Source organism: Chiloscyllium punctatum, chromosome 27 (assembly GCF_047496795.1).
Source record: "Chiloscyllium punctatum isolate Juve2018m chromosome 27, sChiPun1.3, whole genome shotgun sequence".
NCBI classification, from domain to species: domain Eukaryota; kingdom Metazoa; phylum Chordata; class Chondrichthyes; order Orectolobiformes; family Hemiscylliidae; genus Chiloscyllium; species Chiloscyllium punctatum.
The window spans coordinates 52,002,262-52,027,661 of record NC_092765.1 but is presented as its reverse complement, the minus strand read 5'-3'; the positions used below and the strand labels follow the sequence as shown (position 1 = coordinate 52,027,661).

The window sequence follows — 25,400 nt, the reverse complement described above, 5'->3', positions numbered from 1 at the left end:
TACAGATCTTCCCACAATTAATACCAGATCTGATTAATACTGCCAAGATTGTTTATTTTTATTTTCCATATCCAAAGTTAAGATATGTTTGTTAGTAAACGATATTCAAGGGTATAGGTGATGCGAATGTGAAAAGACTGAACTGATGCCCTCTGCTCGTAATACTGTACACACCGCAAAATACTTCCCGCGGCTTTGATTTCATCCTGAGGCCTACCTCACCTGCTGGTTGCCATGACACCAGCGCATGCGCTCTGACTATCGGAGCTGCTGACTGCCGCCGCCATTTTGGCGCTTCATCTCCGTGGGTCAGTGACCTTTAACCCGGGCTCTGACGGTCCGGCCCGCGCCGCCGTTCCACGTGAGTTCATGTTCGCTTTGTACCCGCTGCCCTCCTGTTTCCTACCGCCTCCAGTGGCACCCGGCTTCCGCCGCTAACATTAGTAGCTCCAGTCTCTCTCCGAGCCTCCCCGTGCTCTCTCAGCTTTGCCTCACCACATACTGTATTCATCCCCCCGTCACCCCACAGAGCCCCTTCACCCAATACTGTGTGCCCCTCCCAACCACTCCCTCAGCCTCTCTTCCTCATCTTTCCATCACCACCATAGTCCTGTACATTGCTGTCCCTGGCCCTGTCTCTCCTCCCTCTCACAACATTGCGGTATCGAGTACTAGATAGAATGGTGTTGCACAAAAAAATCTATCCCCATGCAGTACTGAAGGAATGCTGAATTGTCATCGAGTCAGACAGCATGGAAACAGACTCTTTGGTCCAACCAATGTAGGCTGACCATGTTCCAAACCAAACTACTCCCAACTTGCCTGCACTTAGCCCATATCCCTCAAAACCTTTCCTGATCATGAACTTATCCACATGTCTTTTAAACTGTTAAAAATCACACAACACCAGGTTGAACTTGTGTGATTTTTAACTTTGTACACCCCAGTCCAACACTGGCATCTCCAAATCATGACTTTTAAACTGTGTAATTGTACCTACATCTATAGCTTTCTCTGGCAGTTCGTTCCACACACAAACCACTGTCTGTGTAAAAAGAGTCTTTTAAAAAAAATCTTTCTCCTCTCACCTCAAAAATAAGGGTCAAAGTTTTGAACTCTCCCATCCTAAGCAAAAGGCGCTTGTCATTCACCTTTCAAAAAGGATGCTAATGCCCATCCTTTTCAACATGCAGTTGTTTGATTTGAAGAACAAAAGGGGAGTCTTCCCAAGGATCCTGGCCAATAATTATCCCTTAATCAATATCCCAAACAGATGATCTTGTTATTTCATGATATTGCTGTGTATGGGAGCTTATTGTGCACAAAATGGCTGCTGTGTTCTCGACATTACATTAGTTATTACACTTCAAATGTGTACTGTATTTTCAATTACTGTAAAGTTTTGTGAGATGTGTGGTCTCTGTGCAAGGTATCATACAACTGTAGATGTTTCTTCACTTAAATCCTTTCTTGTCTGATAGAGGACACTAATTTAAGCCAAAAAAACTTACTAGTGATATGAAGAATGTTTTAATATACAGCGAATGCTCAGAATGTGGAATGCACTGCCTCAGCAGGTGCAAGGAGCTGATTTAATCATGGCTTTCATAACTCAGGGAGTAGGGACTAGCTAAATAGCTGTGATTCTGCTGTGATATTCAGAATTGAACACAATACCTCCAGTGAGGCAGGTGTTTTTTTAAAGGTTCTTTGGGTTCTTTTGTAATCTTAAAAACTATTTGTAAATTATGGATCCTAATTGCCATTTAAGACTTTCACTTCCTGCTTGGGCACCTTCACTAATTTATGCAATGTACCCCAGATTCCGACTCTGTTCCACATCCACTTAAAATTATACATTTTATTTTCAAATGTATTCTCTATGTCCTTTCCATTCCAGCAGTCTATGTTCTCTTCAACTCCACCAGTATTGTTCTCACAGTCCACAATACAGCAAGTCCTCATTAAAATTGTAGTTTCTCACAGCAAGTCCTTGCTAAAATTACAACTTCAATTGAATTATAGGTTCCCATAGGAGACAAAGTTGGAGTTAAATTATTTCAGTCTCTTCTTACCTGAGAAGACAATGTACAAGTTGAAATACATGTGCAGCTCTGTGCATTCTCAGCCAAAACAACTTATATAATATATTTGAACATCTGTTAGGTCCAGAAGGTGGGTATTTTGCCCATTGGTGTCTACTTTGCCATTTGATAAGATATTTGGTGATTTTTGATAAGATTTGTAGCTCAGGTTGAGGTTCAGGTTGTAAGTTTGTTCACTGAGCTAGCAGATTTGTTTTCAGGTGTTTCATCACCATGCTAGGTGACATCATCAGTGAGCCTCCGGTAAGGTGCTTGTGTTCTTTCCCACTTTCTATTTATTTTTATTTCTATTTCTATTTCTACCTATTAAGGTGGGTGATTTCATTTCCAGTTCTTTTTCTCAGAGGTTGGTAACTAGGGTCTAAATCCATGTATTTATTGATGAAGCTCCGGGTTGAATGCTCCGGCCTCTAGGAATCCCCATGCATGTCTCTGTTTAGCCTGTCACAGGATGGATGTGTTGTCCCAGTTGAAGTGGTATCCTTCTTCTGTGTGTAAGGATTCTTGTGATAGTGGGTCATGTCTTTTGGTGGCTAATTTATCCTGGTGGCTAGTTTTCTGCCTGTTTGTCCAATGTAGTGTTTTTTACAGTTCTTGCATGGTATTTTGTAAATGACATTCATTTTGCTGGTTGTTGGTATAGGGTCCTTTAAGTTCATCAGTAGTTGTTTCTTTGTTGTTGGTAGGTTTGTGGGCTACAATGAAGGCAAGGGTTTGGAGGAGTGCAGTCGTAGTTTGGCGCACTGACCTCTATACTGCTGAAGCCAGGCGCCAACTCAAAGACACTTTTTCCTACCGCCCCCTTGACCATGACCCCACCCCCCCATCACCAAACCATCAACTCCCAGACCATACACAACCTCATCACTTCAGGAGATCTCCCACCCACAGCTTCTAACCTCATAGTTCGGGAGCCCCACACTGCCCGATTCTACCTTCTTCCCAAGATCCGCAAGCCTGACCTCCCCAGCCAACCCATTGTCTCAGCCTGCTCCTGCCCCACCCAAACTCATCTCCACCTACCTGCGTCCAGTCCTATCCCCCAGTCCAGAAACTCCCACATACGTTCGAGACACCACCCACTTCACCTCCATTTCCCCAGCCCCCAGTACCTCATCTTCATCGTGGACATCCAATCCCTCTACACCTCCATCTGCCATGACCAGGGCCTCTAAGCCCTCCGTTTCTTCCTCTCCCAATGTCCCCACCAACATCTTCCACTGACACTCTCATTTGTTTGGCTGAACTGGTCCTCACCCTTAACACTTTCTCCTTCAAATCCTCCCATTTCCTCCAGATGAAAGGGGTAGCCATGGGCACCCGCATGGGCCCCAGCTATGCCTGTCCCTTTGTTGGCTTTGTAGAACAGTCCATCTTCCGTAGTTACACAGGCATCACACCCCACCTCTTCCTCCACTACCTTAATGACTGCATCGGCGTCACCTCGTGCTCCTGTGAGGAGGCTGAGCAGTTTATCAACTTCATCAACACATTCCACCCCAAGCTTAAATTCACCTGGACCATCTTTGACACCTCCCTCCCCTTCCTGGACCTCTCCATCCCCATCAATGATGACCGACTTAACACTGACATTATTTACAAACCCACCAACTCCCATAACTACCTGGATTACACCTCTTCCCACCCTACCTCCTGCAAAAATGCTATCCTGTTTTCCCGATTCCTACGTTGCATCTGCTCCCAGGAGGACCAGTTCTACCATAGAACACAACAGATGGCCTCCTTCTTTAAAGACTGTAATTTTCCTTCCTACGTGGTTGAAGATGCCCTCCAACATACCTGTTCACGTTCCGCACCTCCGCCCTCAAACCCTACCCCTCCAACTCCAACAAGGACAGATTCCCCCCCCCCCCCCCCCCCCCCCCTGCCCCCAACCCCACCACCAGGGATATATTTCCCTTCCCACCTCTTTCCGCAAAGACTGTCCCCTCTGTGACTACCTGGTCAGGTCCACACCCCACAACAACCCATCGTCCCCTCCTGGCACCTTCCCCTCTCACCGCAGGAATTGCAAAACCACATCTCCCCCTTCACCTCCATCCAAAGCCCCAAAGGAGCCTTCCACATCCATCAAAGTTTCACCTGCACATCCACCAATGTCATTTATTGTATCCGTTGCTCCCGATGCGGTCTCCTTTACATTGGGAAGAGTGGACACCTCGCAGAGCGCTTTAGGGAACATCTCCAGGACACCGCACCAATCAATCCCACCGCCCTGTGGTCAAACATTTCAACTCCCGTTCTCACTCTGCCGAAGACATGTAAATCCTGGGCCTCCTCCATCGCCACTCCCTCACCACCCCATGACTGGAGGAAGAACACCTCGTCTTCCGCCTCGGAACACTTTAACCCCTTGGCATCAATGTGGACTTCACCAGTTTCCTCATCTCCTTACCCCAGTTCCAACCTGCCAGCTCAGCACCATCCTCCTGACCTGTCCTACCTGCTAATCTTGCTTCCCACCTATCCTCTCCACCCTCCTCTCCAACCTATCACCTTCATCCCTGTTTCCATCCTCAGGAAACTACAAGTCTACTTTAAAATATTCAGTGACCCCACCTTGCAAGCTCTCTGGGGAAGAGAATTACACAACCCGATAAAGCAGAATAAATCATTGAGTATAAAAAATGCTATATAACATATAATTAAATAACACTTACCAGTTTTTCTTTCTTCTTAGGTAATCTCTTGTGTTCGGAGATGACTTGCTTCCATTCTGGTTCGATGGGATCTGAGATGGCTGATAAAGCCAATGCGTGATCTGCTGACTCTACTACTGTATTTGTGGGTCAGGTGTAGCTTGGAGGATCAGTCAGATGAATGGTTTGGAGTTACTTTTACTTTCTGCCCACTGCTTTGACTTCACCTGTGCATTTTCGTGACAGAGTCATTTTGTGTTCAGAATCTTCCCGAATGAACTTTCTCCCTTGTTGATGGAACCATTTGATCTGTTCAGGGATACTTTAAGGACATCATTAAAACCTTTCAGTGGAGGTGGTGCCTGGATGTTGTGAATGTTGGCTCTGGAGAAGACCTTGCTTCTGGACTAACTTTATTGAACTAGATTTGGAGGGTATTTTGCAGGTTATGCCAACCCTTACTCATTGGTGCGAGTCCAGAGATTACTGCTGTCTGGTGAAGTCTTGGGTTTGTGATCTCGGTACTTTAGTCTTTTTATCCTGAGTCACACGATGGCTGAGCTGATATGTTGGGCAGCACTAATGAATTTCTATATCAATGTTTGCTTTCATCAAGAAGGAGCTTGTAACAAATGGAGAATCCAACTTGAACTCAATTGATGGGACACAGCATGCATGAATGCCACCTAGAACAGAAACTTTACTTTCTAAGTGTTGTTAATGAAACACTCATTTTCTCTCTTGTTTTCTGAGTGAGTTGAATTGCAAATGTCTTCTGAATACAGAAGCTCAATGACTGAATTTGTTTTAGAATTGAAGGTGACATAGGTTGAATAGCCAAGTCTTGGATGAATTAATGGAATGAAGAAGAAGCAGGATCACATCAAGCTTTAAAAATGTATCCAAAGACTGCTCAATGTTTTTCTTTATCTTCAGCCAGTTGACTTTGATATCGCAGTCTTTGTGAAGTTTTTCCTTGCTTCCTACATCAGTTGTCAAACTGTTGACAAAATTCAAGGGGTGGTATTTCATCACATTTTTCATTTTCAGCGTATTGAATCTCCAGCTGCATTAGGACCTCAAAGGACTTCAAAATGGCCTCTCTGCCTCCTGCTGTAAAGTTGAAAAGCTACCTGAATTGGGGTTCCGAAATTAATCAGAGGATTGCAGAGTTGGGCTTGTGAAGGTAAGTACTGCACCCTGTATTCATCACGCAAAAACCCTGAGACAAGGAAAGCTGTTAATCTGTGCACAATAGGGAATGCCCAGACCACAGACTTCAAGATGGTACCTCTGCCTCACCAAAGATAACAGTGCAAAGCAGGCACTCATTGAGCTTCAGAGTTGAAAGAGTCATCTAGCAGAGTCAAGAACCAGGCCTTTCTGCACAGAATTGAGAAACCCCAGCTTCGGGTTCTTCTTGCATGAAACAACCTGATTATTGAATATTTTGCATTGAGAACTTCAGTGTGTTTTGGAAAAGAAATCACAGTTCCTAGGAGTGTGAATGACTGCCTCCTGGTCACACTCACTTCAGAATGATGCAGCTTGGCGATGCACCATGCCACAAAATGATGCAGGAGATGCAAATGAAAAGTTAACTTAAAACTAAAGAGATAAAGCACAAGTATTGGTTTTCAAACTGCACACATTTAAAAGGATCAATTTAAAGCAGGGCAACTCAAAACAGGAACTTACCATACTTCAAAGTTTCAAGCCAATTCCAAATTTTGAAATTGTGCCTCGGACTTGATGGTTAATGTATATGGAGATAAGCAGCAGTCCTGGTATATTAACCCCTGAGAACACTGCTGTAAGCCTGTTTTCATTCTGAAAAACATAATTCATCACAACTGTATTCTCTGTTTCCTTTCATTGCACTGAGTTTGTGTTCTTTGAGCTCTAACTTTACTGATAAGCTTATCAAGTTCATTAAGTGTCTGTTGAAAATCGTGCACCGCATCAGCAGTTTTATCTTCATCGACTTCCTTTGTTATCGCTTCAAAAAAACTCAAATCATATTTGTTGAACATGATTTGTTCTTAACAGATTTGTGCAGGCTTTCCTTCATGTTTACGTGTAACTATTCAGTTTGAAGCAGATCATCATTATTTAAAACATTTCCTTAGACTCTTCTTTTTTTTGAACAATGTGTAACATTTCTAATTCTCTGCTACTCTGGCAACACTTCTGTATCAGAGGAGGATTGTGGCCTTTCCCTGTCTGAATTTTGTTACTTGCCTCAGCATCATCCAGTGCATCCCATACAGTCTTTGTGACTGATGAACATTATCTACAGTCAGACTTTATTATACCTCATTTTCATTGTCTGTACATTGTCACGGGAAAGCACCTCATTTTGTATTTACATTCCTTACATATTTACAAACTTTTGATTCCCAAAATCCTATGTTGTTGACCTGATTTGAGTCTCCTGGTTTTCATCAATGGGATGTCATGATTAAAGCCATTGTGCATCTCCCAGCACTTTATCACAGCACTACTTGATTGCAGTGGACCAATCTATTTCAATTTCCTGTGAATTCTAATTTGTGGAGCCATTTCTAGATCTTCTTAGCTATTTTCTATGAATCTTAATATTCTTATGGTTCATTTTAACTTGGCTTAGCACCTCTGTTACATTTTTCAGGTGTCCCTGAAGTAAATTCCTTTCCATATCCTAACGCCTAACCAAATGCAGTAGGTATTGGTGGAAAAAGCAGATATGCTGTTGAAATTTTTTATTGTATTCACCAAGACAGATACAAGAATGCCAATTTCAAAGGGAGCAACTGTTTAGAATGTATGAGAAAAGGGTGTTGTTTGATAGAGACATTATCATTAAGAATTCACCAGCGAACATTTGTTCCCAAGCTTTTGTTTAGTAAAATGTTGTAATGTCTAGATATTTTACTTCTATTGGCAAAATGCAGGGCCTTATTTGTGAATATGTGTAGCTTTTCTAACACATGGAAGTGAACTACATTGCAAGCTCAACTGCTACTCTTAATTAACTCTGAGCACAATCAGGATTGTTTAGAAAGTACTGTCCAATTATGGATTCACGTCTACAGGTTTTGCAAGAACTGGCTACTTGTTTACACTCAGTTTCCTGTCTATTGTGAACTCCAAAAAGGAATCTTTGATATGATCCACCAGTCATTGGGATATACAGCCCACATACCCGGCATCATATTGATACTAAAATTCATATGACATTATTCATTTGTGAGATGGACAGGAGATGTTTCTGACTTGACAGCAGCATCCTGTTAGTGAAGAATACAACTCATGTTAATAATATTGTATAACAACAGAAAATCAGCTGGCTTTTTCCTGGGCTCAAATGTTTACAGCACCTTACCAAATTTGAGATGTATTGGGCACTTTTCAGCCCCATTTATCAGTTTGTGCAATATACAATGATCAGTGATCTGATTATGGTAGCCATTCTCCTACAGGATGGCTTTGATATATTTTATTTCAACATTAAGTTTGCACAATGGGCAAATAGCTTGGACTTTATTTATGAGGTTACCTGAACTCACCTTATAGTGGATGGCATTGTAGGAATCCCAATGCATATTGGCCAGTGCGAGTAGACTTATGTAATGGATTCGCTATCTATTACTGTCTACCGCAAACCTACCTTCAATGGTAAACATACGCTTTGGGATTCCTACAGTACTTATGCCACATTAGACATGTAGGTCGAACACCTCAGCAATTGGTGGACAATACCAAACAGCACCTTTCTTCAACAGTTCACAAAGGGCAGAATAGTGATAATGCTCAACCAGTTCAGATTTGCAAAACTCTGAACACAGAGTGTGTAACATCTGATGTGATTCCATAGTTACAATGCAATCTTGATTGTGCTAAAACCTTTACTAACAAACAAATTTGAAACCAATAGTCAGGCTTGCAGTGTTCACTTATGTGTGCTACAAACTGCAATATTACTAGGCAGGCCACTGTCCTCTGCAAACAGAAGGAACATGTCCAGGCATTGTGTTTTCTCAACTGAACAAAAGCTTAGAAGACAGCTGTTTCTTATGGTATTCCAATACCTTGACAATTCAGAATTAACTTGCCAACCAATCAACATCTTCATATCTAGTAAAGAATTGTCGCTCCATTTAAAATTCGGTATTTTGCTTGTAAAATATATGCAAGACAAAACATCAACAGTATGTCTTTATTTTTAGCGATGCCAATACATTTATGATTTAAGTATTTGATAGAACAGTCAGAGATAAAATGGTTGCAGAAAGCCAGATTAAGGCATTTTTCAATGTTCTATAGATGCAGGATCAGTTCCTGCGGATTGGAGAGTGACTAATATTGTTCCACTTTTCAAGAAAGGAGGGAGAGAGAAAACAGGGAATTATAGACCAGTTAGCCTGACGTCAATGGTGGGAAAGATGCTAGAGTCAATTATAAACGATGAAATTATGACTCATTTGGATAGCAGTAACATGATAGGTCAGAGTCAGCATGGATGTACGAAGGGGAAATCGTGCTTGACTAATCTTCTGGAATTTTTTGAGGATGTAACTGTGAAGGTGGACAAGGGAAAGCCAGTGGATGTAGTGTACCTGGACTTTCAGAAAGCCTTTCATAAAGTCACGCATAAGAGATTAGTGAGCAAAATTAGGGCACATGGTATTGGGGGCAAATTGTATTGAAATTTGGCTGGCTTACAGGAAGCAAAGAGTAGTGATAAATGGGTCCCTTTCGGAATGACAGGCGGTGACCAGTGGGGTACAACAAGGTTTGCAGCTGTTTACAATATACATTAATGATATAGATGAAGGTATTAAAAGTAATATTAGCAAATTTGCTGATGACACAAAGCTGGGTGGCAGGGTGAAATGTGAGGAGAGTGTTATGAGAATACAGGGTGACTTGGACAAGCTAGGTGAGTGGATGGATGCATGGCAGATGCAGTTTAATGTGGATAAGTGTGTAGCTATTCACTTTGGTGGCCAGAACAGGAAGGCAGATGACTATCTAAATGGAGAAAGTGAGGACTGCAGATGCTGGAGATCAGAGCTGAAAATGTGTTGCTGGAAAAGCACAGCAGGTCAGGCAGCATCCTTTTCCTTGGATGCTGCCTGACCTGCTGTGCTTTTCCAGCAACACATTTTCAGCGACTATCTAAATGGAGTTAAGTTAGGTAAAGGGGAAGTACAATGAGATCTAAGTGTTCTTGAATATCAATCAATGGAAGCAAGCATGCAGTACAGCAGGCAGTGAAGAAAGCTAATGGCATGCTAGCCTTCATAACAAGAGGAATTGAGTATAGGAGCAAAGAGGTCCTTCTGTAGCTTTACAGGGCCCTGTTGAGACTGCACCTAGAGTATTGTGTGCAGTTCTGGTCACCAAATTTGAGGAAGTTCATTCTGGCTATTGAGGGAGTGCACCGTAGGTTCACGAGGTCAATTCCCAGAATGGGGGGACTATCATATGTTGAAAGATTGGAGCGACTGGGTTTGTACACACTTGAGTTTAGAAGGATGAGTGGGATCTGATTGAGACGTATAAGATTATTAAAGGATTGGACACTCTGGAGGCAGGAAGCATGTTTCCACTGATGGGTAAGTCCAGAACACAGTTTAAAAATAAGGGGTAGGCCATTTAGAACAGAGTTGAGGGGAAATTCTTCACCCAGAGAGTGGTGGATATATGGAATGTTTCGCCCCAGAAGGCAGTGGAGGCCAAGTCTCTGGATACTTTCAAAGAGTTGGATAGAGCTCTTAAGGATAGTGGAATCAAGGGTTATGGGGATAAGACAGGAACGGGATACTGATTGTGGATGATCAGCCATGATCATAATCAGTGGTGGTGCTGGCCTACTCTTGTACCTATTGTCTATAAGGGGACAAAATCTTGAAATGTGAGGTAGACCAATCTGGAATGTCAACAAGGGAGTATGGAAATCTGAAACTCTTCCCCACCCCGCTGTCCCCTAAAACCCAGTGGAATGTGGGACAATTAAACATTTCTAAACTGACATTGATTTTCTGTTGTTTTTGTGTAGAAGATAAGGGGCATGTGTTTGATATAATCTGCTAGTTTTTGGAAATTATAGCCTACATACCTAGCATCACTGTTGCACTGAAATTTGCACATTGCATTTCTAGGAGAAAGTGAGGACTGCAGATGCTGGAGATCAGAGCTGAAAATGTGATGCTGGAAAAGCGCAGCGGGTCAGGCAGCATCCAAGGAGCAGGAGAATCAACGTTTCAGGCATGAGCCCTTCTTCAGGAATAAGGAAAGTGTGCCAAGCAGGCTAAGATAAAAGGTAGGGAGGAGGGACTTGGGGGAGGGGCGTTGGAAATGCGATAGGTGGAAGGAGGTTAAGGTGAGAGTGATAAGGTGAGGGTGATAGGCAGGAGTGGGGGTGGGGGTGGGGGCGGAGAGGTCGGGAAGAAGATTGCAGGTTAGGAAGGTGGTGCTGAGTTCAAGGGTTGGGACTGAGACAAGGTGGGGGGAGGGGAAATGAGGAAACTGGAGAAATCTGAGTTCATCCCTTGTGGTTGGAGGGTTCCCAGGTGGAAGATGAGGTGCTCTTCCTCCAACCGTCGTGTTGCTATGGTCTGGCGATGGAGGAGTCCAGGGACCTGCATGTCCTTGGTGGAGTGGGAGGGGGAGTTGATGTGTTGAGCCACGGGGTGGTGGGGTTGCTTGGTCCAGGTGTCCCAGAGTTGTTCTCTGAAACATTCCACAATTAGGCAGCCTGTCTCCCCAATATAGAGGAGGCCACATCGGGTGCAGCGGATGCAATAAATGATGTGTGTGGAGGTGCAGGTGAATTTGTGGCGGATATGGAAGGATCCTTGGGGCCTTGGATGGAAGTAAGGAGGGAGGTGTGGGCGCAAGTTTTGCATTTCTTGCGGTTGCAGGGGAAGGTGCCGAGAGTGGAGGTTGGGTTGGTGAGGGGTGTGGACCTGACGAGGGAGTCACGGAGGGAGTGGTCTTTTCGGAACGTTGATAGGGGAGGGAAATATATCCCTGGTGGTGGGGTCCGTTTGGAGATGGCGGAAATGACGACGGATGATACGATGTATATGGAGGTTGGTGGGGTGGTAAGTGAGGACCAGTGGGGTTCTGTCCTGGTGGCGATTGGACGGGCGGGGCTCAAGGGTGGAGGAGCAGGAAGTGGAGGAGATGCGGTGGAGAGCGTCAACACGCCGAATCAACACGGACATTTACTATAAACCGACCAACTCCCACAGCTCCCTAGACTACACCTCCTCCCACCCTGCCCCCTGTAAAAACGCCATCCCATATTCCCAATTCCTTCATCTCCGCTGCATCTGCTCCCTGGAGGATCAGTTCCAATACCGAACAACCCAGTTGGCCTCCTTCTTCAAAGACCACAATTTCCCCCCAGACGTGATCGATGATGCTCTCCACCACATCTCCTCCACCTTCCGCTCCTCCGACCTTGAGCCCCACCCCTCCAATCGCCACCAGGACAGAACCCCCCTGGTCCTCACCTACCACCCCACCAACCTCCATATACATCGTATCATCTGTCGTCATTTCCGCCACCTCCAAACGGACCCCACCACCAGGGATATATTTCCCTCCGCTCCCCTATCAGCATTCTGAAAAGACCACTCCCTCCATGACTCCCTCGTCAGGTCCACAGCCCCCCACCAACCCAACCTCCACTCTCGGCACCTTCCCCTGCAACCGCAAGAAATGCAAAACTTGCGCTCACACCTCTTACTTCCCTCCAAGGCCCCATGGGATCCTTTCATATCCGCCACAAATTCACCTGCACCTCCACACACATCATTTATTGCATCCGCTACACCCGATGTGGCCTCCTCTGTATTGGGGAGACAGGCTGCCTAATTGCGCAGCGTTTCAGAGAACACCTCTGGGACACCCGGACCAAGCAACCCAACCACCCCGTGGCTCAACACTTCAATTCCCCCTCCCACTCCACCAAGGACATGCAGGTCCTTGGACTCCTCCATCGCCAGACCATAGCAACATGACGGCTGGAGGAAGAGCGCCTCATCTTCTGCCTAAGAACCCTCCAACCACAAGGGATGAACTCAGATTTCTCCAGTTTCCTCATTTCCCCTCCCGCTATCTTGTCTCAGTCCCAACCCTCGAACTCAGCACCACCTTCCTAACCTGCAATCTTCTTCCTGACCTCTCCGCCCCACCCCCACTCCTGCCTATCACCCTCACCTTATCACCCTCACCTTAACCTCCTTCCACCTATCGCATTTCCAACACCCCTCCCCCAAGTCCCTCCTCCCTACCTTTTATCTTAGCCTGCTTGGCACACTTTCCTCATTCCTGAAGAAGGGCTCATGCCCAAAACATCGATTCTCCTGTTCCTTGGATGCTGCCTGACCTGCTGCGCTTTTCCAGCAACACATTTTCAGCACATTGCATTTCTAATTTATATGCTGGACAGATTAGTGTTCACAGTTGCACTTTAGAATTTATTTTCATGTTTTAATGTGCTCAGATTCATTTTTCAAATGGAATACTCAAATTAGCTTCCTTTTGTAAACTAGCATGTCAAAGGGGTTCCCTCTCACTGATTACTGCAAGCCTACCTTCTTTAGTCAGATTATGTACTGAGATTCCTGCAGTTCAAAATTGTCCTTATCAACAATTGTAGCTCAATTGTAGTTCACCTTGGAAGCTTGTTGCTGAAAGAGGATACATCAAAGCCACCCTGTGGAATCATGCTATCCTGATCAGATTTCTTGCTGTATGTTGTGCAAACTCATGAATGGGCCCAAGACTGCCACTTGTAGTACTGAAACGTGCTCTGATTATAGACCATAGAACAGTACAGCTCAAGTCAGACCCTTCGGCCCTCAGTGTTGTGTTGGCCTTTTATCTAAGACTCTACATGCCCTTCATTGTACTTTCTTCCATGTGCCTATCCAAGAGTCGATGAAATGTTGTCTCAACCGTTTGAGCCACATGTGAAGCTAACTGTCTCATGATGCTTAATGTGCAGTGTAACATGCAAGGTATTTGTCACTAACAGAATGCTGCCATCAAGCCAATAAGATGTTGCCATCACATATGGTATATAAATTTAAGTGCCAGTGTGACATAGGCTGCATGTCCCAAAGATTGGCAGATCCTCACCCAATCAACCTGTGCTTGCAAAACTCAAAATGCAGGGTCCAACATTAGTCATGATTATGTGATTGGACAACATTTGCTAAATCCTAAGAATCCTAACAATTATGCTAATAGCCAATTTAAGATTGTCAGTTGGGCTTGCACACTTGTCTATACTGGAAGCAACATTTATCAAACACAGGATCCTGTTCTTTCCAGACAGAAAGTACACATATATTGTGGACCAGCGGGATTGATTGGAGGCACTAGCTTTCGGGGCGCTGCTCTTTCATCAGGTGGTTGTCTCATCACAGCCGCCTGGTGAGGGAGCGGTGCTCAGGGGCTGGTGCTTCCAATTGGTCCTGTTGGACTATAACCTGTTGTGTGATTTTTAACTTTGGTCCTGAGGACGCTCTATTATAGGAAAGATGTGGATGCTTTGGAGAGTGTTCAGAGGAGGTTTACCAGGATGCTGCCTGGACTGGAGGGCTTATCTTATGAAGAGAGGTTGACTGGGCTCGGACATTTTTCATTGGAGAAAAGGAGGAAGAGAGGGGACCTAATTGAGGTATACAAGATAATGAGAGGCATAGATAGAGTCGATAGCCAGAGACTTTTTCCCAAGGCAGAAATGGCTAACACGAGGGGTCATAGTTTTAAGCTGGTTGGAGGAAGGTATAGAGGGAATGTCAGAGGTGGGTTCTTTACACAGAGAGTTGTGAGAGCATGGAATGCGTTGCCAGCAGCAGTTGTGGAAGGAAGGTCATTGGGGACATTTAAGAGACTGCTGGACATGCATATGGTCTCAGAAATTTGAGGGTGCATTCATGAGGATCAATGGTCGGCACAACATCGTGGGCTGAAGGGCCTGTACTGTGCTGTACTGTTCTATGTTCTATATTATGCCAGTTTCAATTAAAATAGGTTACAGCCAGTCTCTGATTCATTCTTCAGGACAATGCTTTGACCAGTCAGAGTCAAGCTGTCGGTTTAAATTTGACTGAAACTAGTAATCAACATTTACAAATGCAGTATTACCTATTACTTCACCTTGACCAATCAGAGTCCCCTTGCCAACCAATCAACACGTAGTATAGAAAATATTGTCCTCTTTACATTAATAGTGTTGTGAATGTTCTGATGAGTGCAAGACAAAAAGGTTTAATGAAATGTATTTTTTCAGCAACACTTAAATTTTTATAAATTCAAGCTATTCTATTTTAACACTGAACCATTTTATAACTTGCTTCCCCTCTGAACCTCACTCCACTCCCCTTATGTCCCATTTGTCTCTGTTTTTCTTTTAAGTTCCAGTTTTTTTTATTATGGATAGCTAGCAGGGTTTGTTTAGAATTATGTGGATATTGTACAGTAAAAGGAATTTCGCCATAGAGTCCCCAACATATATAGTGTATGGGATCATGCACCATACAGTGGGCAATAAAATCAATGCAAAGTTGTAACTCCTGAAGCTGTGTGAAGTCTTTAGGAAACTGCCAAAGAGGGATATGTATAACTTGATATATTTTCTTATGTAGTTACCAGGGCAAAAGGCCAATGGAGACTCCGGGCAGTTTTGATCAGCTGACAAACTGCCTGAAGCCAGTGGATCTTTTAAATGGGTAAGTACTCATTGCAATTTTGTGATTGACATCTTTGATGACAACACATAGCCAGTGCTGTTTGCCCAGTGTAGGAGGTTTCCATGATAACTATATAGTGTAAGCGTGATGACTGTTTTGTAATTTGCTATATGAATCATCTTGGTAGATTTCCTGAATCAGCACGAGTACATTGAATATGGGAGAGTCAGTTTGTTCGCCATCCTGCATTGTAACCAACTCAATAATTGCTCGGTGTACTGATAAACCGATGTACTGATGGCCCCTGCAGACTTACTTCCTCTCAATACATTAGATTTATACATATATATACATATCTGTGCACCGAATTGCAAATATTTATAATTGGAGTTCCATAGTTGTTTACACTAGTCTGTACCCATTCAGCCAGGATTGCTTAGTGCTAATCCCACATGGCATTTTGGTATTTCTTTTGCATGAATTGTGTGCATCATGGGAGAATTTTTTGCAATGTGTTGGAAATGCTGCATCCCTCTAAAGAGTTGAGACCTTCCGGCTTGAGTTGCAGTAACTTGCTGATTGTCAGATAGTAGTCACAATTATCTGACATGTTAATCTTGTGCATCTTTCTAAAGCATGTGTTCTAATGGAGGATCTGGAATCTACAGCCAAACAAGAGAGCATTGCAGCTCGAAAAGACAGAGAAGAAGGGCTCAAAATTTCACTGATAATGACCTTCAAACCCTCCTGAATGAAATGCAACCAAGAAGGGACAGATTACTTGGTGTGCATGGCAGGAAACCTCAAAAGCCTATTTCACGTGCTATGTGGAGGGAAGTGGCAGTGGCACTGAATGCCACCTCTCTCACCTCCAGGACTGCAGACCAGTGCCGGAAGAAGTTCAATGATCTGACAAGAGCAGGCAAGGTAAAATACTGGCAGGAGAAACGCAGTTAACATTTAAAGTTGAAGATTTTTAATCTGGAAAAAATGAAGAATGCTAACAAGTGAATTTGAAGTCAAGGAGGATGGAAATGACAGAAACGTTGAACTCAGTTTACAATGTCCAGATCAAACGAATCTTTGATTTTTGTTGCAGATTTTGCTTTCAGTGCAAACTTCCTGTCTTATTTTGCTTTGAAAGAACATTCTGCCATTCACAAGTCATCCATATCTTCTGTTTTTTTTAATTGTTCCATTTTCATTCACTTTGACTTGTCCTATTAACACTTCTGCAATTTATTTTTTCTGACCGGGCTGAAGAGATTACTGCAGCATTACAGAAGTTTGTCGGTTCAGAAGAAGGCCATATAGCTAATTGTACATGCACTGGCTCATTGAATGATCATCATTACCCAGAGCCGTTTCCTGCTTATTCCACATTCCGTGTACATTATTTTTATCAAAATGATCACCCAAAACCCTCTTGAATGTCTCAATTGAACCAGCCTCCATCACATTTCAAGTCAGTGCATTCCATACCTGACCACTTGCTGAGATTAAAAAAAACACTTCACCTTTGCTTCTTTTGCAGATCACTTTAGATTTGTGCCCTCTTATTCTTGTTTGTTTTACAAGCAAGAGCATTATTTTATGAAAAAGGTTCAACAGGTTGACCCTGAATCCATTGGAGTTCAGAAGAATGATAAATTATATTATTAAGACATATCAGATCATTGTGGGAACTTAACAAGATGAATGCTGAGAAGATATTTACACTTGTGGGGGAAAGTGGAACTAAGGGCACAGTTAAAACATTAGGGGTCTTCCATTTATGATGGGAGAGAAAAAATGTATTCAGATGCTTATGGGTTTTTGGAATTCTTCCCAGAGAGCAGTGGAGACAGAATAATTGAATATTTTTAAAGCAGACTTGGATAAATTCTTGACTAACAAATGAGTCAGAGGGTGTGGGTGTAGGCATGAAAATGCAGTTGATCAGCCACGATCTTATTCAATGGCTGACCAGGCTTGAGCGGCCAAACATGCTGAGTTTCTCCACTAATCTCTGTGTTTGTTAAGAGACAAGATGGCTTACTGATCTGAATCCACGTATTCACCCATTACAGACCTTCCCTTAAAAATGTTTAAACTCTTTTCTAGTTCCCTAAATGGGTCATCAATCTGAAATGTTAACTCTGTGCCACTCTTCACAGATGCCACCCTGTTCTAACTATTTAAAGCACATTTGGGTTTTAGTTCAGGTTTCCAGCATTCACAGTATATTGTGAATATAACACACACTAGAAGTTAACAAATGCATAACCGCTCCTGCACTGCCACTGTGCATTTGTGGCTTATTGGTAGTGAGTCAGCAGTTCTGGTTTCAAGTCACACATGCCCCACTGATGTGTCAAAACATGTCTGCACACTGTGATTAAAATAGTGTATGAGATTTTGGAGCAAGTTTGTAGCTCAGGTTGTCAGTTTGTTCGCTGAGCTACTTCCTACCACAAACCTAACACCAACCTAAAGCAAATGCTAATGAATTTAAAGGATCCCATACCCACAGCCAGCAGAATGAATGTAATGTACAAAATACCCTGCAAACCTTATATTGGACAAACTGGCAGGAAATTAGCTATCAAGATATGTGAGCATGGACTGACTGCCAAAAGACATGACCAACTATCACTAGTATCCATACACACAGATGAAGAGGAACACCAGTTTGAATGGGACAATGCATTCAAACTGGAACAGGCCAAACAAGGACACTTGTGGGAATTCCTAGAGGCCTGGTATTCAAACAGGAACTTCATTAACAAGCATATAGATTTGGACACCATTTTCCAAACTCTCAGGAACAGAACCAGAAATGATATCACCCACCACAACAAACCAAGACATAAATAGCAAGTGGGACAAACACCAATGCTTCATTGGAGGCTCATTGATGATGTTAGGAGAAAGTGAGGACTGCAGATGCTGGAGATCAGAGCTGAAAATGTGTTGCTGGAAAAGCGCAGCAGGGTCAGGCAGCATCCAAGGAGCAGGAGAATTGACGTTTCAGGCATGAGCCCTGAAGAAGTTAACAACTGCATAACCACTCCTGCAGTGCCACTGTGCACTTTTGGCATATTGGTAGTGTTCCTGAAGAAGGGCTCATGCCCGAAACGTCGATTCTTGTTGATGATGTTACCTAGTATGGTGGCGAAACATCTGAGAACAAACCCACCAGCTCAGTGACCAAACAGACAGCTTAAAATAACATTTCATGCACATGATTCATTCACATTCATGTTCATCCCATCTGAGAACAAGCCAGATCGTGAGTCCCTGCAGCTTGATGCAGCTCCATTTTCCACTGTCCCCATACCCTCAATTTCACCCCCTGTATCCCTGGCCTTCTCACTAACTCAGTCCAGCTCTGATATGGTCACCAGGGCACGGGTAGACAGGTGTTAGTGAGGAAGTGGCACGAGGTGATTCTCAAGGTGTCAGGGAATCAGTTGTGTTTAAAGGACTCTTTTGGAGCAGTAATGTCCCTATCAGTGAGCCAGGAGACGCAGGTCGATGTCTGTTCTGCTCCAGAGGTGTGTAATTAACATTTCTGAACAAGTTGATTAGAAAATATCTATACTGCCACTGCAGTAAAGGAGAGGTGATGATACTAATTTGAGATCTCACAATATGTATTTTAATGTCCTGATGTTAATTCCTCACATATAACTTTAGATGTCCTTGACTTTTAACAACCTGATTCAGTTGTTTGATTCTATCTGGAAGAATGTTCTCAGCTGCTGACTGAAACCTAATAACCTATTTCTTTTTACAGGAGAAGCTAATGCACAATGCCCGCGAAAGGCAGGAATGCAGAGGGGGCATTCCCAACATTAAGGAGCTCACCCCCTATGAGGAACAGGCCGTGCAGCTGCTGGGCAGGCAGTGTGGTCTTGCCGTGGTGGCAGATGGAGAAATCGGTGTAACAGTACAGACTTCAGGTTAGTTTCATATATGTGGTTAGGCAGAATAAAATGCCAGTGCTCCAGCCACAAGCTGACTCCCTAACCTTTTGGGGATTATGTTTAGAGATTCTGAACTTGTCCTCTTTGTCCTGCAGAGCCATCACAGCAGTGGGGGTTAGAGGATGATGACGACGACGATGATGATGATGAAGAAGAGGAGAAGCTATGCTTCCTCATTAATTATGATGATGAGGAAGTGGATGATGAGAACAAGCCAGATCGTGAGTCCCTGCAGCTTGATGCAGCTCCATTTTCCACTGTCCCCATACCCTCAATTTCACCCCCTGCATCCCTGGCCTTCTCACTCCCTCAGTCCAGCTCTGATATGGTCACCAGGGCACGGGTAGACGGTGTTAGTGAGGAAGTGGCACGAGGTGATTCCCAAGGTGTCAGGGAATCGGATGAGTGGGGAATGGGTGAGGACATGCCACTTCCCCAGAGGAGGCCAAGGAGAAGAATGCCCCTAAACTCAGAGCCCTGGGAATCTGATTTCATGGGTACTCGCCCGAAGAGAAGGATGTACAGTGAGCATCATACATATGTGCAGGCTCTGCGATCAGTCTTTGAAGATGTGCAGCATCTGACAGCTGTGACTTTGGAGTCTACAGCCCTCATTTGCAACAGCATCAAAGAAGCTTTCACTTCACTGCAGGCATCAATGGAACACGTGGCAGCTTCATTAGAATCTGCAGCACGCCCCCACTTCAGAAATGCACAGGAACCAGTCCATGCCCCCACCCCCTCAGATGTGCAAAATGCTGCATTGGCAGTAATTGGGGAGAGAATAGACAGCACCTTACATGTTGGTTTTCAAACTCTTGGAGCTGGGATCCAAGCTGCTGTGTCTCACGGCTTTCAGGATCTTATAGCTGCCATTAAACCAACCATTCCATTGGTCAATGGGAATGCAAATAAAGGACCTAGTGCAATGCCAATGTTTGAAGGTAACCTACCTGGAACAGCTGGTTCTCAAGACAGTCACATGTGGCAGACCTCTGACCTATCCTCTCATAGCATCAAGTCAGCAGAATTTAGGAAGCAATACCAGACTGCCCATACAGAAGCCCACAAGATACAGCCAGTGGCAGCTCCCTGTCAGGAACAAGCTGCCCTAGGCGGTGGGCCACCTCAGTCCCATGAGCCTTTTGCAGCACAGGAACTGCCAATACCCTCGTGTGATACTCAGGTTGCACCGAGGAGAAACAGTCGAATAGGAGACAGAAAGGCCCGTTTAACTACTCTGGGAAAACTATGCATGAAAAGGAAGTAGGATGACCTATTTAATGTATAGGTTGCTTGTAATAAAAGAGATTGTGCACTTTCTTTGTGCTGAGATATTCAATCAAATAAGATATGATGGTCATGTGGAGCAAACAATGATGCGATGATCAAGGATGTGTACCAGAGCGATGAATTTACCACTTGTCTGAAGATGGAGAGGAGTATGGAGGTGGTCTTGAGGTTGCGGCAATGGTGCTATCCTCCAATGAGAGGATGAAAACTCAGTTTGTGTGATCATTGAGGAGTCCTTATAGTGAAGGTCAGTCAGATTCTCTCCTCCATAATGCTCTGCCTCCAGAACAACCAAGCCTAACTTCCCAGGCATGTGGCTGTCAATGTCCAAGTCTAATGTTTTAGATTGCTGTGTTTTAAGTATATGGAGCGTACAAGCTGGAGCATGCTGGACCTACTGCTCTGAGACCTAGTGGTCCTCTCAGTGACCATTCCGGTAAAAGTGCAGACCTTGGTATATTGATCCTCATTATTCCGATACCTCTTAGTGAGGTCATTAACCATGGCAGCAAAGGTTAGACAATATCCCTCAAAGCTATTATTGACATTATTGTTGAACAACAATGGCAATTAATTCATTCATCATGGCAACTTCATGCATGTCTCCCGTGGAGAATTCTTTTGCATACTGTTGTACATGATTTTGACGTTGGAAGATATGAAAGCTCACGGGTTTGTCACTGGCAGTGGGAACTTACAAAGCCATGTTGATGCCAAATTAAGTGACATTACACTGATCCTCTGGTTGCCAAATGTGACTGAGTTGAGACAACTCAAAAGTTGAGTTATCATTTTCTCAGCTACAGACAGCCACCTGGGCCACCTAATTTTGGCTGCAGGTCTTCAATCAGCACCTTTTGTCGTTCTTTTACTGTCTGCTTTTTGAAGGTTACTCATTTCACAGTGTTCCTTACTCATATCTGCATTAAGTCTGTAAATTATTTAAGAGGAAGGAAATACATTGCTCAGAAGCTGTCTCAATCTTCTTCCTCCATCCTCGCCTCTTATTCCATAAACATAATGAAAAACAAAGGAATTCTGGGTATCCTTGGGATCTCTCTGTTCCTCAAGCTGTCAGAAACAAAAGGAATGTCCATGGAGAAAAACTGCAGAACAATATCCCATCCTCTACAAAGCTTTCCAGTACTAGAAACCTGACGAAATTCCTGTCCCTCTTCAGCCTTAAACAGCTCCCAGTCTCAGCACATCTTCAGAGTACATGAAGATTCAGAACTTAGTTCTGTGTGAGCCTCAATATGATGGAAGCATTGGTTCCTGGAATCATTGCTCCATGTCTGCTGGCCTCAAACAAGTAGATTTCAGTGAACTTCAGTGAGGCTTAGTGCTAGAATGTGGGCAGATCAGCACATAGCTTAAGTTTCTGTTTGAATAATAGTACTGTACATGCAATTGTCCTGAGTTTGTACCACAAAAATAACAATAAATTTTCAAAAATGTGGTAAGATTGGAAGGTTTGAAATAATAAAAGGCTGTTTAGCTGCAACTTTTTTCCTTTAGCAGAGGAGGCTAAGGGATAAACTTTTGAGGTTTATAAAATCATGAGAGACATAGATAAGGTGAATAGCCAAGGTCTTTTCTCCAGGATAGGGGACTCCAAAATGAGAGGGCATAGAGTTAAAGTGAGAGGAGAAAGGTGGGACTTGACAAGCAACATTTTCACACAGAGTAAGGAGTGGCATGGTGGCTCAGTGGTTAGCACTGCTACCTCACAGCGCCAGGGACCCAGGTTTGATTCCAGTCTTGGGCGACTGTGTGGAGTTTGCACATTCTCCCCATTGTCTGCACAGGTTTCCTCCGTGTGCGCCGGATTTCTCCCACAGACAAAAGATGTACGGGTTAGGTGAATTGGCCATGCTAAATTGCCCAGAGTGTTCAAGGATGTGTCAGTTAGGTGTATTAGTCAGGAGTAAATGCAGACTAATAGGATGGGAGAATGGGTCTGGGTGGGTTACACTGTAGAGATTCTATGAGTGTGGTATGTATATGGAACGAGCTACCAGACTTACAACATTTAAAAGACATTTGGACAGGTAGGGTTTAGACAGTGTTGAGCCAAACGCGGACAAATGGGACTAGTTCATGGTTGGTTGATGTGGGCCAAAGAGTCAGTTTCTGTGCTGTAAGACTATATGACTCCACTAAGCTTCCATTTAGTCCAAGTTTTTAACAGCTTGAACCTTCATTTTTTCTAATACTGCTTTAATTTGTATCCTTGATCCCACTTTGCACGTATTACAGACATTCAGAATGCTCTCTTATGTTTCTGATCCACATGCATTCCGACATCCCCGTGTCACAATCCTTTCCAAACCCCTGTTTGCCTCTGGAGAAATTTACAGGATTAATATTTACATTTCTAAACCCATTGTGAATCCACTCTGCTGTCCTGATCTCTCAGCCATACACTTATGATCTCTGCACCTTAACTATCATTAACCGCTGTTCTGGTCAGTATATTCTCATCCACCTTTCTTCTAATGTTTGACTACAACTTCATGAATTATTCCCAATTTAGTTGTAGATTTTTTAGCAAGGTCAAATATATTGATTCCTAGTAGACAGGTCATGTTTTCTAGGTAAAAACAATGACTGCAGATGCTGAAAACCAAATACTGGATTAGTGGTGCTGGAAGAGCACAGCAGTTCAGGCAGCATCCAACGAGCAGTGAAATCGACGTTTCGGGCAAAAGCCCTTCATCGATTTCGCTGCTTGTTGGATGCTGCCAGGTCATGTTTTCTGTTCCTTTGAGAATTGTTATTTTTACATGATTTTAAAGTGTGATAGAAGCATTTCACACACTGTCAAAGTCCAGGAACTGTCACAACAGTTCAAGATTGGCTATTACTTAGCCACTCTGCCTCCTGCTGTTGGGAGTAAGTTACAATGGCCCAATGTCTGAACAGTCTTTTTTGATAAATGTCTTCTTCTCATCTAAGTGTATCTACTGATCTTTTGCCAACATAATTGACCGGTCTTATGTCTAAATTGGTTTAATCTCAACTACACTGCTCCTTTGATATGTCACTAAATCTTATCAACTGCTTTAATAATATTACTCTTGAGTTATATTGCAGTTTGACACTCCAGTACAGTACTGAAGTAGCATAACATTTTTACAGGTATTCTCTTTCAGATGAAACATTAAACTGAGGGCCCATGTGCTTTCTCAGGTGGATGAAGTAGATCCCATGGCATTATTTGAAGTACAGCAGGGGGTTTATACCCAGTGTTCTGGTCAATGTTCATTTCTTAATTGTTATCACAAACTTGGGACAAGTTTGTTGTGGACAAATTGTCTGGTGTGTTTCCTACAGTACATCTGTAGACATATTCCAAAAGGCATCCAGTGGTCTTAAAAATCACTTTTTAAATACAAGTCTTATTTTTCTTGGAAGTACCTTAGTTTGCACATTCTTGGTGTAGTTAAGAAATGGACATCACAATCCCATCTCGCCCATCACGAAACCACCTACCTCCTCTCCCATAAAACTGCCTACCATTGAAGACGCCTGCTTCTGAAATTCTAATCCATACCTTTATTCTCTTCAGAATCACCTGTTTCAGTGCTCTAAGTAAAAATGAATACTGGAGATGTGAAATAAAAACCAAAAGTGCTAAAGAAACTCTCATAGCTGAAGGGCTCTGAAGAAGAATCATTTTGGACTCAAAACATTAAGTTTTTTTCTATCTCCACAGATGTTGCCAGCCATGAATTTCTCCAGCACTACTTGTTTTTCTGTTGCTCCAGTATTCTACTGACCAGCCTTCCAGTCTCCATCCATTATCAACATCATTTCATCCAAACTTTGACTGTATCCAAATGGCTACTCAGACCCTTTTCACCTGCCATCTTCTCAAGGGCCATTCAGATGGGAAGTAAATTTTGGCCTGGCCAGTGACCCTCACATCCCCAAATCACAAAAAACAAAGTTGCTATTGTTCTCAATGACTTAAATTTGCTTCCCAATACTAATTACTCAAACTTAAAATTCAAATCTCTCTGCTTTAGTCTCAAATATGATCTTGCATTCCCTAACTCTGTAATCTCTCACAGCCTTGTACTCTATGTACACATGCCTATGCTCCCCATCACCCTAGTTTAGATGCTGTTCCATTAGCCACTCAGGCCTAGAACATAGGAATTAGGAACAGAAATAGACCATTCATCCTCTTGTGCCTGCACTGCCATTCAATAAGATCGTAGATGATCTGTTAGTATTCCAAATTTCACATTCCATCTACCCCAATAATTTTGATCCCTACTAAGAATCTATCTACCTCTGCTTTAAAAATATTCCACAACACCAGGTTATAGTCCAACAGGTTTATTTGGAAGCACTACCTTTCGGAGTGCTGCTCCTTCATCAGGTAGCTGTGGAGCAGGACCATAAAACACAGAATTTATCACAAAAGATTACAGTGTCATGCAACTGAAATGATATATTGAACAAACCTAGATTGCGGTTAGGGTTAGCAATCTAGGTTTGTTCAATATACCATTTCAGTTGCATGACACTGTAATCTTTTGCTATAAATTCTGTATCTTATGGTCTACGACACAGCTACGTGCTGAAGGAACAGTGCTCCAAAAGCTAGTGCTTCCAGATAAACCTGTTGGACTATAACCTGTGATTATTAACTTTTTTCTACCCAGT

The 25,400-nt window shown here is 43.3% G+C and overlaps 1 protein-coding gene across 3 annotated transcripts; it reads left to right on the top strand.

The window, feature by feature from the left end:
• Nucleotides 1-260: 260 nt before the first annotated feature.
• On the top strand, nucleotides 261-25,147 carry LOC140453700 (uncharacterized). Of its 3 annotated transcripts, XM_072548654.1 has the most exons (6): nucleotides 261-361; nucleotides 4,807-5,951; nucleotides 15,418-15,501; nucleotides 16,098-16,389; nucleotides 19,241-19,406; nucleotides 19,526-25,147. In XM_072548654.1, the coding sequence occupies exons 3-6, from the start codon at nucleotides 15,437-15,439 to the stop codon at nucleotides 20,698-20,700; spliced, it is 1,698 nt and encodes a 565-aa protein (XP_072404755.1). In that variant the 5' UTR covers nucleotides 261-361; nucleotides 4,807-5,951; nucleotides 15,418-15,436; the 3' UTR covers nucleotides 20,701-25,147. The 3 variants fall into 3 exon arrangements, with proteins under 3 accessions (XP_072404755.1, XP_072404757.1, XP_072404756.1); XM_072548656.1 differs by lacking the exon at nucleotides 4,807-5,951 and having other exon boundaries at nucleotides 293-361; XM_072548655.1 differs by lacking the exons at nucleotides 261-361; nucleotides 4,807-5,951 and adding an exon at nucleotides 13,146-14,447.
• Nucleotides 25,148-25,400: the final 253 nt, after the last annotated feature.